This window comes from Acanthopagrus latus, chromosome 1, assembly GCF_904848185.1.
Source record: "Acanthopagrus latus isolate v.2019 chromosome 1, fAcaLat1.1, whole genome shotgun sequence".
NCBI lineage: Eukaryota > Metazoa > Chordata > Actinopteri > Spariformes > Sparidae > Acanthopagrus > Acanthopagrus latus.
The window spans coordinates 25577657-25590180 of NC_051039.1; the positions used below are offsets into that span (position 1 = coordinate 25577657).

The following is a 12524-nucleotide window of genomic DNA, read 5'->3' on the forward strand; positions in this document are numbered from 1 at the left end:
AATACCCTCTGTTTAGAAGACGGGCAGAATTGCATTGTGTGAGGTCACACTGATACAGACCAGAAGAGACAAGGCAGCCGGCCATGAGATGGGAGGGGAGGCTGCAGACGGAGATGCTGCTCGCCATCATTTGGCAGCTCAGTGATGTAAATCGAAGCCATTAGCAAACTCGCATTTATTGGAGTACACATATTAACACACTGCAGCTGGAGCAGAACTGATAGACATTATGAAATGCTCCTCACCTTTCACTCTGACACGTTTCCACACAGCTCCAATTATACTCTGACTTTCTTTCGGAGAGCTCGCTGACATCACAGCTGGATCAGGACAAAACATGATATCTTTCTTTCAGAGGGGTGTATATCTCATGTTTGTGTGCATTGGGGTGTGTGTTGACAGGATAGTGTTGTTGTAGCGTCAGTGCCTGCAAGCTCTGTATGTGTTTTGCTTGATCTGTAAAAAATGGTAGTCATCCTCTGACGCGGCCCCTGTGGCGTTCTGACCTTAGGTTTGTTGACAGGCGTAGACCCTCCACTGAGTAACCAGCCAGTTCACTGACTTGGCAACATTTTTCTGCAAAGTCATCATGCTTCTTCTTGTACTGCATGTTGCATGATGAGCATTTCATTCAAAGCTCACAAGTAACTTTCAGAAAACAGGCTGAGAATGTTGATATGAATTGCTCTTTATCCCTGTGAACTTTTTTTTTCAGCTCAGTACTTTGCTAGTACCATGATGATTGTGGGCCTGTCTGTGGTGGTGACCGTCCTCGTGCTGCAGTTCCACCACCATGACCCCCATGGTGGGAAGATGCCAAAATGGGTAGGGTAATATTTTTAAACCCAATAACTATCACTACAAACTTAAAAACAGAGGTTAGCATTGGTTCAAATGACCACATGACCTTTACATATTTGTACATTCGCCTACTCATCTAGGCTCTTAGTAGGCTACAGGTCCCATTTGTTGGAGCAACGAGGTGACATTTACTCGATGGTTTGCAAAGGTTGTCTCAACACAAAGTTCAACTAACAGATCATTTATATATTTAAAAAACAACACTTCATTTTAGAAGTCCCATATTGTGCAAATGTTCACGTTCATACTTCTTTTGGGGAGTCTACTAGAAAAAAGTTTATATGCTTAAGTGTTAAAAAAATAGATTTTTATTCTCACACTGTCTAGTGCTGCTTCACCTCAATTCACTCTCCCTCACTCAATTTAAATGGCTAAATGGTCTTATTATTGATAATCTGTAAGAAAAGGCCAGAATTCTAAGGTAGTTCCAAAAGTAAGGAGGCTTTTCTGACCTATTGCACCTTTTTGTGGTTTTATTTTATCTTCAGGTTAACAAAGCTTTTAATTAAATGTGAGTCTACCCCCACACTTAGGTCAAAAACACAGAAGTACTTCATCACAGCAGCTCCAAGTCTTACAATATTTTCTAAAAGCCCATGGCCGATGTGCACCGCAATGTAGCACAGGAAAAAAAGTTATTTTTTCTTCATACTTTAGTACTTTCTTCTTGCCTTTCTGTATTCTCACTCTCACATCCATATCTTGGTCTATAACTCACCATCTTCATCTCTCCCCCTTATCACATCTCTTCATCCAGGTCCGAGTCATCCTACTCAACTGGTGCGCCTGGTTTCTCCGCATGAAGAAACCTGGAGAGGAAAACAAAACAGCCGTGAGCTCCAGTACCCCTGCAAGCTACAAGTACTCCACCCACCCTCCTCCTCACCACACCAGCACCAACAGCATCCAGATGAGCACTATACCAGGGCAGGCGTCTACGCAGTCCACCACGACCAACGGGAGCATGAACCTGTACTTCGGCTACCACTCGATGGGCACGGACAACCCTGCTTTCCCACCGAGCACCGATTCAGGTGTGGTGGTGTGCGGTGGCGGTGGTGGTGGAGGCCACCCCAATGGCTCTTCCCAACACGAAATTCTCTCAGAACACACGCGGACTCTGCTGCTGGAGCAGGTTCCGGAGATTTCCCGGATCCTGGAGGAAGTGCAGTACATCGCCAGGCGCTTCCGGGATCAGGACGAGGGCGAGGCGATCTGCAGCGAGTGGAAGTTTGCAGCGGCGGTGGTGGATCGGTTATGCCTGGTGGCCTTCTCGCTCTTCTCCATCATCTGCACCTTCACCATCCTCATGTCAGCCCCCAACTTCATTGAGGCTGTTTCCAAAGACTTCACATAAGGCTGATCTCTTCCCTTTCTGAGAGGAGATGGAGCTAACATTGGAAGTCCTGCTGAGATTAGAACTGTGCCACACGAGCCTCCCTGCTACAACTATGTGACGCCTCACAACATATTTGATAAGTGTTGTAACATCTACAATAGATCGAACCAAACCTTGCCCTCTATCATCGCACATCTCTTACCAGTATATGGTTGTTTAGGGTTGGTGTGATTTTTCCCTTTTCAAAGTGGCTCTCCCCCACCTAACACCATACATACAGTATGCCATGTAGGAGGGTGAGGCTACGTGCGGTAGTTAATGATGTAGAAACTCACACTAATGCACTTTTCATCTGTATCCCTGCTGACATCCTTCACCTGCCACCCTTTGGTCTTCACGTCTCATCAGAATTTACCGTTAACACTCATTCCCTTCCAGCTCTTTATCTGCAACTTGTGTGAGCTCTCTTTCACTTCCTCTCCCCACTGTAGCACTTCTCATCTTTGTCTTAATGTCTTCAGCAGTTACAGACAGTACAGTCAATAGAGTTCATTTAAAAGTCTAGTCATGTTAGTTTTGTATTTTGTAAAAAAAATACATCGTACTTTATTAATGTGGTGACATTGAGATGAAATCCTTTTATTAAGTTGGTGGACTTACTGAGAGCTACCGACATGTTAACTCACAGCACTGTACATTACACGTCTTGATTCATCTGATGATAATTGTTTAGATTACTCTTTATTAGTTGTTTTTGTATATAAAATGAAAAATAACACAAAAAAAACTAGTCCCTGGCAACGTATTCCAATTGCTTGTTTTATCTGAACATTTCAAAACTCAAAGATGTTAAATTTGCTCTCGATTCCTTACATTTGAGCAGCAGGAAAATGCAAATGTTTGTGAGACCATGTTCACACAGTGGCCATTTTCTATTGGCGTCACGCACAGGATGGGAAGCTTGAATGCTGGGACGTCGTTATGCTGCCGTGTTCTTGGTTGCAAGTTGTATTAACTCAAGAAAATCTGACAAATTGCTATTTCACAGATTCTTGATTGATCAAGAACTGAAAAGAAGATGGACATTTAAAATCTGGAGGGACATCAGGCCTTATATCAGTCAAAACAAAATTTTTGATAACCCATTAGCTAATGTTAGCATTCAACAACTTCCTAGCTAACACCATTGGGTTACATCCGATGTGTTTCACTTCCAGGCTTTAATGAATTTGACCAAGATGTGTGCTGATATTAGAATTTATTTACACCTATTGTATTGTATCGTGACGCCATCAAACAGGAATTAGCTATGACGTGTTTGAAAGCTAACATTAGCTGAAGTCTAACGTTAACTAATGGACTGTCAAATATTTTGAAGTGTCACCCAAAGTCCTTCTGGATTTCCTGATCAATCAGGATGCAATTAAATGGTATCAACTTGTCAGATTCCCAACATATAAGTCTATACTGCAGGAACTCAGTTGTACAACACTGGAACTTACCACCATGAGCACAATGGTTGCTGTGTAAATATGGTCTATTAACTTCCTCTCCATTGACTATTCCATTCATCGACGACTCATTTCAGCTTTACACCATGTCCTCGCCCTTCATTTATTGCCACTGATATTCTCATTTCCTTCACAGCTTCAGGTTCAATACCCATTAATGTGAATAGAGAAAGTTTCACCATTACCACTGAAAGTCGTACTTTAATGGTGACTTTACTTTTGAAGACAGTTATTAACAAATACGTTTCAGAGTATATTTAGTGTGGGTGCACTCTTGCTCTGTGTAAATGTCTCACATAAATTGACAGCGCATTTATCTTTTGAGAGTTATTCAATGTTATCAGGCTAATGTGCTGCTTACACAATGTGTTGCTGCATGAAGAGAAAAACTCACAATGAAGATCACAGTGAGTAGTGGCTGAAAGACAATATTTGTTTTTGTGAGGGATTTTCAAATTCATTGTCGACGGACATCACCCCAGTAGAGATGCATTTGGTACTAATCTTTTGTAGTGCTGAGAGCTTTGTGTTTTTCCTCCCTAATATTCGGCGAAAGGCAAACACTTTCTTCTCTAATCTCTGGCAACAACATGCAACAGGGATTAGTGGGTGACCTTATGTAACAGATTTGTGTTAAACCTTGTCTCTCCTCGCTACCCGAAGCATCCCCTCTGATCCCCTGCAACCTCGCTGGGAGAAGGCACATGTGAATTCCCCCTTTGACGGGTACAGCTGAGCTCGCAGACTCCTGCAACTTAGCACTCGGCCATTTTTAAGTGGAATTTTAGGCGGAACCGATAAAGAATGGAATCAACAATATCCAGCTCACTGTGAGACTGCTGCAGTAATACTCACGGAAATGAAATTCATGCTGCTAGATTTAATCAATGGGCCAAGTACATACAAATAGCAGCCACCAGCTGACAAGCTTTCCTTTCACTCTGTGACTCCAAGACTGTACAACATTTAAATGTCATATCCACGTGGACTGGCAGGAAAAGGTGAGGTCAATCTTGGCTAAAATGAACATGCAGTACTCTTTCACTTTGAATCAATTTTTTTAGATTCAAAGGTACAATATGAAAGAAGTAGCTACCTGTCCAATTAATACTCAAAACCCGAAAGTGAGCAGGATATCACTGGAGTGACCGCTAAATACGGTATAGTGTTTACACCACTAGCACAAGAACTTTGAAACAGGATAGCTGGAGAACTTCAGTAGATATTTCTGCATCACAATACATGGACGTCATAATGTCAAAACTGCTTATTATTCACACCCTTATTATTCACACCCTGCTGAATAATAACCAGTTTTTATATATATATATATATATATATATATATATATATATATATATATATATATATATATATATATATATATATATATATATATAAACTGGTTTCAACTTAAATTCTTACAAATGATCTTTACACTCTAACCACCAGGAATGGGATATTTATTATTGTTTAAATATCACAAATTGGTAAATTGTTTTATTCTAAAAATGTAATGTAACTGTTTTAGAGACATCACTGTTGCGACATTAAAGGAGGAATTCCAGTCTAGAGTGAGACAAGGGATTTATGCCACTCCTGTCTGTACAGTAAGATGGAATCGGAAAACGGCAGGGAAAAACTAATGTACAAATGTTTTGATTTCACACTTGGGTTATGGATTACACAAATGTTGTCTAAAGGGTTTATCTGTGATCCTTAGTACAGTATAGCTACAGTCAGTTCAAGTCAATATAAAATACTTATTTGTCGGCAGTCAGTTTGTTAGATTAGCACAAACACTGGAAACAGAAGGAAATATTATGCAGATGGATACCATCTCATACTTGAACAATAATTATGAAGCTACGCACAGCAGCTGCTGTAAGCTTAGCTTAGTTTAGCAGAAAAGAAATTGAGTAAAGAACCAAAAGAATAATCTGTGAGATTTAAAGGTGCTGAAACATGGATGTTGTTACCTTCGGACAGAGCCAAGCCAGTTGTTTACCCCCAGTTAGCTTGTTAGCTGGTTGCTAACCGTAGCTTCATATTATAAATGGACAACCATAGGATTGATGTCAGTTTTCTCGTCTTCAAGAAAGCTGATAATCATATTTACCAAAATGTTGTTCTGCTAATGTTGGTCCATATGTCATCCCACATCATGTAGATTGAAATTTCAGAGGATTACTGGAGTTAAAGAAGTGAACACTGATAATCAGAGAGAACCAAACTCTTTTGTTTTTGTTTGTTTTTTGTTTTTTTTTTATCTAAGGAAAACTGTGCTTGGTTTGTTTCTTCTGCCCGTCGAAGTACATGTGGACAGAAGAGGGAAGAGGCTCTTAGATGCTGTAAGCAAGGATGAGTAACAGATTGAGGAATGATTTAAGACCATGATCAGTGACTCATCTTGGAAAATAAGAACAGCGAAGAAGGAATGAATCACATGAGACTGGGGAATGAGAAGTGTCATCAACATACAGTAACATGGACTGACAACTGATGACAGCCAATTATGTAGATACCCTGTGAGATAACCTGACCCATATCTATTGTTACTCACTCGTGCTGATGTTTATGGCATTGAAAGAGTTCATAGTGTGTCCAGTGGACGACTGATGGGCCCTCTCAAAAGAGATTGCACTGCAGTTTTGAGAAGAGAATTAGGTGTTCAGGGTGAAAGACATTCTGTAATTCACAGGTCAAAGCTGTACTGAAGCTAACACCACATTACTGGTTCCTAATAGTAGAGTAAATGTGATATTTTCTTGACTGATACCGAAATGTACATGTAAAATGAGCGTGTGACTGTTTGCTTTTGCCATGCCTTTCTTTTCTAATCACCAGTGTTGTATTTGTCAACTTGAGTGTCTTTTTCTTTGTGGTGTGTGCCTCTCTGCTCAGTATGACTCATTCTCCTTTGAAGGATGTACATAAAGGCTCACTGTACATGACTATTTTGAGAAAAAAAATAAAGGAGAAATGTGTTATTTACTGGCTTTGAGTGGTTGGCATGCTACCTTTCACTAAAAAATACACTTAAAAATGCTTTCACTCACCAAAGTTGTCAGACAAGCCTTGTTCCTTTCTTGAAGTGACACTATGTTAACAACATAATGTGTAATAATGTAATGTAATAATGTGATCTTTCACAGCTTAGACGATAGACAAGCAGAAAACATTTTCTTACTACAAGCTTTAAAGTAGTTTTACATTTGGGAAATACTTATAGAGAAGAACGAGAATATGGATCCCATTTTAAATTTCTCTGCAGTAAAAACAGAGCTGGAGGAGCAGCTGGTTAGCTTAGCTTAGCTTAGCACAAAGACTGGAAACAGGTGGAAACAGCTAGCCTTCTCTGTAACAAAGGTACCAAATGCACCATTTGTTTAACATTCCCATTTGTTCAAAGGTCTCATATTATAATGTTTTTCATCACTTACACACAGCTTACAACACTGTATTTGAAATGTATTGCCCCAAACCCATCCGTTGTCCTGAATTTCAGCTGTCTAAAATTCACTCTACTGAGCTCTACTGAGAGCAGGCTGTTTCTGTGCCTGCAACTTTAAATGCTAATGAGCTCAGTCTGTCAACGCACCTTGCACACACCCTAATGTTTATGGTGGATGTATCGCTATGGCTCACCGAGATGCTATCGTTATACCATACCAGTTTTGACCCAGAATGGGACCCAGAAGGAGAGGCTCCTGAAGAAGTACAGATTCTGCGGCTGCAGCAGGACGTTTCAGAATGGTTAGTGTGTGAATATGCTACTTAGTTTGTTTGTATGTGTTGTTACAGTTACCACGTAGCTAATGCTAGCTCCTGCTAACGGTAAATGTAACTTATAGTTCTTTAGTAACTGTAAATACTATCAAAACTTGGCGACACTTACCTGTGGCTCAGGTGCAGTTGCTGGGTCCTGTACGGTTGGGAATGATCCTTTTACGGGGGTCAGTGTCGAGGCAAAGCCAGCTTTATACTGACCCTCGTTACTGAAGCATGTGAAGTGGTTAGCACACACACGCAAACTTACACGAACCACATTGTTGTTAAAAATGAAATGCAACCATTGTTTTTTCTGTTGTTCTGTAGCTGGGACAGAATATAGGCACTGATGTTGATTTTTACAACCTACAACAGAGCAATTTGTGTGTCTAGCTCTGAGCGACGACATTGCGTAACACTGCTATCTTACCACTGGACACACCGAACTTCACTTCAGGGATGAACGCTCCCCTCTCGGATATCTCCAGGGAGAGTGGGGAGTGTTTTCACGCAGAGGAGGTCAGCCTATGAAAATCTCTCCTGTCGTTATGTCACGTCGGGCGCTGAATCTGAACAGCCTGTAGGAGCACCGTGTTGCCAGCGGGTGGGCTGCAGAGATCATGCAGGACTTGTTTGCTTTCCTCATTCTGGGAGTTGGCAGGCTCAGGGAGGACCAGTTTATATGTAGAGACAAGAGAAAACATGGTTTTCATAATATGAGACCTTTAATATATACAAAAAAAAAGGGTGTACCCCTAAAATGATACTAAAGGAACCTACATATGATGATAGATGTAGTTTTAGACACTTCCAGTCTTAGCTAGGATGGAGCTAACTGTCATTTGGCTCCATATTCATACTGAATGGACAAAACATAAACACTTACTACATCTATATATCTAGCAAGGATTTTGGTATGATGCTTGAAAAGGGGCGTCCATTTACTCTTACAATGTTTGTAATTGCCTACTATCACAAAATTACATTACAAGACAGCATGATGGAAAGCCTGTTCACATTCTGCATGTAAACAGTTACGCTAATTATTAAATAAATAACTGGATTTTATGATATATTATAAACAACTTGACTCAAGCTCCACCTGCAAGTCTCTCCAAATGAGTATCTGGCGGTGCGAAGGAGAAAGTAGACCTTTTTCACATGGCGGCCATTTTTCTCCAACGTCACACTCAGGGTTGGAAACTCAGATGCTGGCATAATGTAATGCTGCTGTGTTCCAGGTTGCAAGTCGCATGAAAGTAGGTAATGTCTGCTATTCTTAACTATTTCTTTAAATCTGAAATCTCCAGCAAAAGCTCCTAATGTAATAAAAATGTTTTTGTACATTGATTAGTTCAGTGCAAGCTGACACAGTGTGATAGAGATGTCACAGCCGAGCACAGCATCTGTTGATTTATGAAACCAGGCAGCTCTCAGTATTGATCCTTTTTATGTTACTTGCTTTTTTGCCGGAGAATTGACAAACAAGAACTGACACATTTTCCATTTTTCAGCACTTTCTCATAGCTATTGAGAACTATTCATCTGATTCTAGCTCAATATTTACATGTCATACACTAAATCCAAACACTCAGGGGTTTCTGTCAAGGCGACAATATTCATAAATGGTTTGTGGGCGTTGTCTCCCCCATGATCTTCTTTTCAGGCGAGTCATGTGGCCAGGTATAGTGGAGATAAAGTTTTTGGACAAGTTTCCAGACTTTCGTTTTTCACGCTCTCTGCACCCAGAGCTGACAGGTTAACATGAGCTCAGATAAGTAAACATGTGAGGGTGAGTCTTCAGACAGCAAGGCTCAGCGGCATTTCTCATTCCCCAGCAGGAAATAAACGATTGAGATAGACCAAGTCAGGAGGGATCCAATCTCCTTACAGTCTGCGATATTAGTTTGGACATTTGGCAGCACACAACACACACACCTGCACACACACACACACACACGCACACACAGCAGAGTGACGACATGTTCAAATTGGTCAAATCTAATCTCAGGCTTCACCACATGCAGACAGACAGCTGTTGCTGGCCAGACTGTCCCACTGTTCCCGTATTCTGGTTTCGAGAAGTCACAGACCGCCTGGGTTGCAATTTGGGGGGAGGCGGGGTTGCTGAGTTATTCATCCCGCTGAGTAATGTTTTCACTCTTCAGTGGCGTTGGCGGTACCAGGTCAGCTGGAACAGATCTCACTGGACCTTGTTCAGCTTCTGTAAAGACCACACACCTGCCCCTCCTGAGATCTATATGGCTGTTTGCTTTGTAGAATAATTGGCTGCATGTACACACCCTTCTGGTGATCAGGGTGCGACTCGCCGACCACCTTACACTTAATATGCATCAGACACTGTTCACTCTGACCTTTAACTTAACTTTAAATTATCTCCGTCCTGTCATTTACCTACCTGCTTGTTCTGCATACCGAACATACTCTAAATCATCACTCAGAGGCTTTTGTCAACTTTCAACAGGGAGATAGACCCAGTTCGCTTCATTAACCCCTGACTTGTGATCTGACTCTGTTGGTTCTTTTGGCGTCAGAGCCATGCTTGGCCATCTAGAGACTGTCGCAGACATCAGTTAGATAAAGGATCAATCAAATTCAACTAAACAACTCTGTCCATGCATTCTCTCTTCTGCAACTACGGAATTAGGGGGGTAGCAGCATGGGGGATGCATTTTGATCATTTTGCCTACAAGGAGGGTGGGTTTCCCCCTCATCCTTCATCAAATCACCTACTGGTTACTATCAATCCAGGGCATAGATGAGAAGATTAAAACCTCATGTTGGCACACTAAGACAAGCCACGACCACCAACAGAGTTTGTAATCTTAGCATAGTTTAGCTTAACATAAATAGACTAGGCCTTCTAGAACTTGGGAAATGGCAAGCAAGCTCCGTCTAAAAGTAACAAAATCTGTGTGATAGAACCTCTAACACTGACTAATTTGCACTTTTTCTCAGTTTGTGTAGCCTGTAGAAAAGATGGAGTAGTAAAAACAACAATATACATATGTGTTTTACAGGAGATTTCTGTAAACTGGTTCTTTCAGCCTGACCTCTTCGGGAAAGCGACCATGTAGGTCTACAGATGAATCAGCTCGTTACGACCCATTTTAACATTTGTTGTTTGGCAGTGATCTTTAGAAGCTGTAGTATTTTTTATGGCATTGAAAGTGAGGAGAAGCAGTGTAAACAGCAGAAAACTCCAAATAAGGGAGGCTGTCAGGGATGGTGGATGGATTAAACAAGGACAGGACTTTAATTCAGGAAACTGCTGTTCATGGCGAGAGTGCCGCTGCTAAGCTGCAACGGTCAAATTGTTTTGGGAACGGTGACAGTCGACCTATTCAGTTGATTAGGCATGACTGTGTTGGTTTCCAAGCTGCTGCTGCAGCTGTATAAAAATGACACATTGTGAGTTTATGGGGATATGTGCTTTACAATTAAACTATTATATTCTATTATATACTATTATAGTCTCATTTGCTTTATGCTGAGCTAAATTAACTAGGTTCTTTCATTTTAAATGTAAAAACACAATTTTCTTATCCAACTCTTGTGTGTACTTCCCAAAATGTTGAAGCATTCCTTTAAATCCGTCAAAGCTGTCAGGATGAGTTCTGAGTGGACGTCCAACAAACCTCAAAGTCACTGCTGCAACTTTTAATGAAATCTGTCCCGGTTAAATAACCCGTGTGACCTAGACAGTCTAGTTTGATAAACACCCGAGTAATCACACAGTTCCTGCTCAGCTCAAATGACTGTTGTCGACATCATTAAACCGAATTACAAATCACTCCAGTGAGAGTGCAAGGCTGACCCACTGCCAATTGGTGCTTTCCATCAGTAATGAAGTGTCGATGAATTGTCAAACAGACGTGTTAACAGCTGTCCTGATTGCCCTACAGCTGTTTTCATCGGCCGCGAACACATTCTTTATCATTTTTAATCTCTGCTCCTCCTTCTTTCTTTACCCCTTTTAATAAAAAACATCCCCATTTTTCTTTGGACCCATCTGTTTGCGACATGAAGCATGTCCCCTTCGCTCTGACTTAATCCACGGGGATGAAAGTGTGTGTGTATGTGTGTGTGTATGTGATAAAACATTGTTAATCTGGTTTCAGAGTGAGCGGGGCATGTAATCTTATTAACTCCTTCAAGCCTTTCCCCCACCTCTTCATTCTGACTTTCATCCTAATAACGGCACAGTACATTCACAGTTATTCATAGTGCATAATCTTGGCTCATAAAAGGATTGATCAGGAGAAAGGAGGTTAATAAAGGAGGTTACGAGGTCAGTGAACATTGGTGTTGATCCAAGAGCTGCGCAGAATCATGCATGTGTGAAGCAATGTGTTCACTGATCGTGCACGCACTAGTGGGAATGAACTGTAACAAAATTAAAACGGAAATGAAAAATAGATCTTTGTGCACTTTCCAAATGTAAGAAAACGCAGAAGGGACATTCTCAGAGCAGAAACCCACTTTCGGATGCAGGAAGTAGTCTGATTTCACCAGCCGTGATTAAATCTGTGTGAAGGTGAGATTAAAGAACAGAGAGGTTTGACATGTCCTGATGACTTGCACTTAAAAGCCCCCATAAAGCCAGACAACTCATCACCATTTACAGCTTTAGGGAGGCCTTTGCATGCCATGTAATGCAATTGTCTGCGCTAAAGATCCCAACCTCGCACAAAAATAGATGTCAGCCCAATAACCTAAAGTGCACAGTGGTCTGCACAGCTAGGGCAGTTGAGGGACAGAGGAGGGATAGCAGAAATGTCACATGATATTGGAAAAGTGAGAGTAAATGATGAACAGAGTGTAAAACTGAGGGGGAAAGGGGAAACTAGGTACAGCCTCATAACAAACAAGCTGGGAATCATTGTTTCATCCTCATTTCAGTTGATGGAAGCAGTGACAAAGCCTTGTTATGTCTCCAACACATTTAACCCAATGATCACTGTGTTATAATATGAATAGTGTGACTACACATTACACTATTTTATGACTGATTTTATAAA

The 12524-nt window shown here is 41.1% G+C and overlaps 1 protein-coding gene across 1 annotated transcript in view; it reads left to right on the top strand.

Moving 5' to 3' along the window:
- Positions 1-4981, top strand: part of LOC119028579 (neuronal acetylcholine receptor subunit alpha-7-like) — a 48504-nt gene extending 43523 nt beyond the window's left edge. The window contains exons 9-10 of the mRNA XM_037114731.1: positions 716-825; positions 1619-4981. Coding sequence (XP_036970626.1) covers positions 716-825; positions 1619-2218 — 710 coding nt within the window. The 3' untranslated portion in view covers positions 2219-4981. The remainder of the gene's footprint in view (positions 1-715; positions 826-1618) is intronic.
- The last annotated feature ends 7543 nt before the right edge of the window (positions 4982-12524 follow it).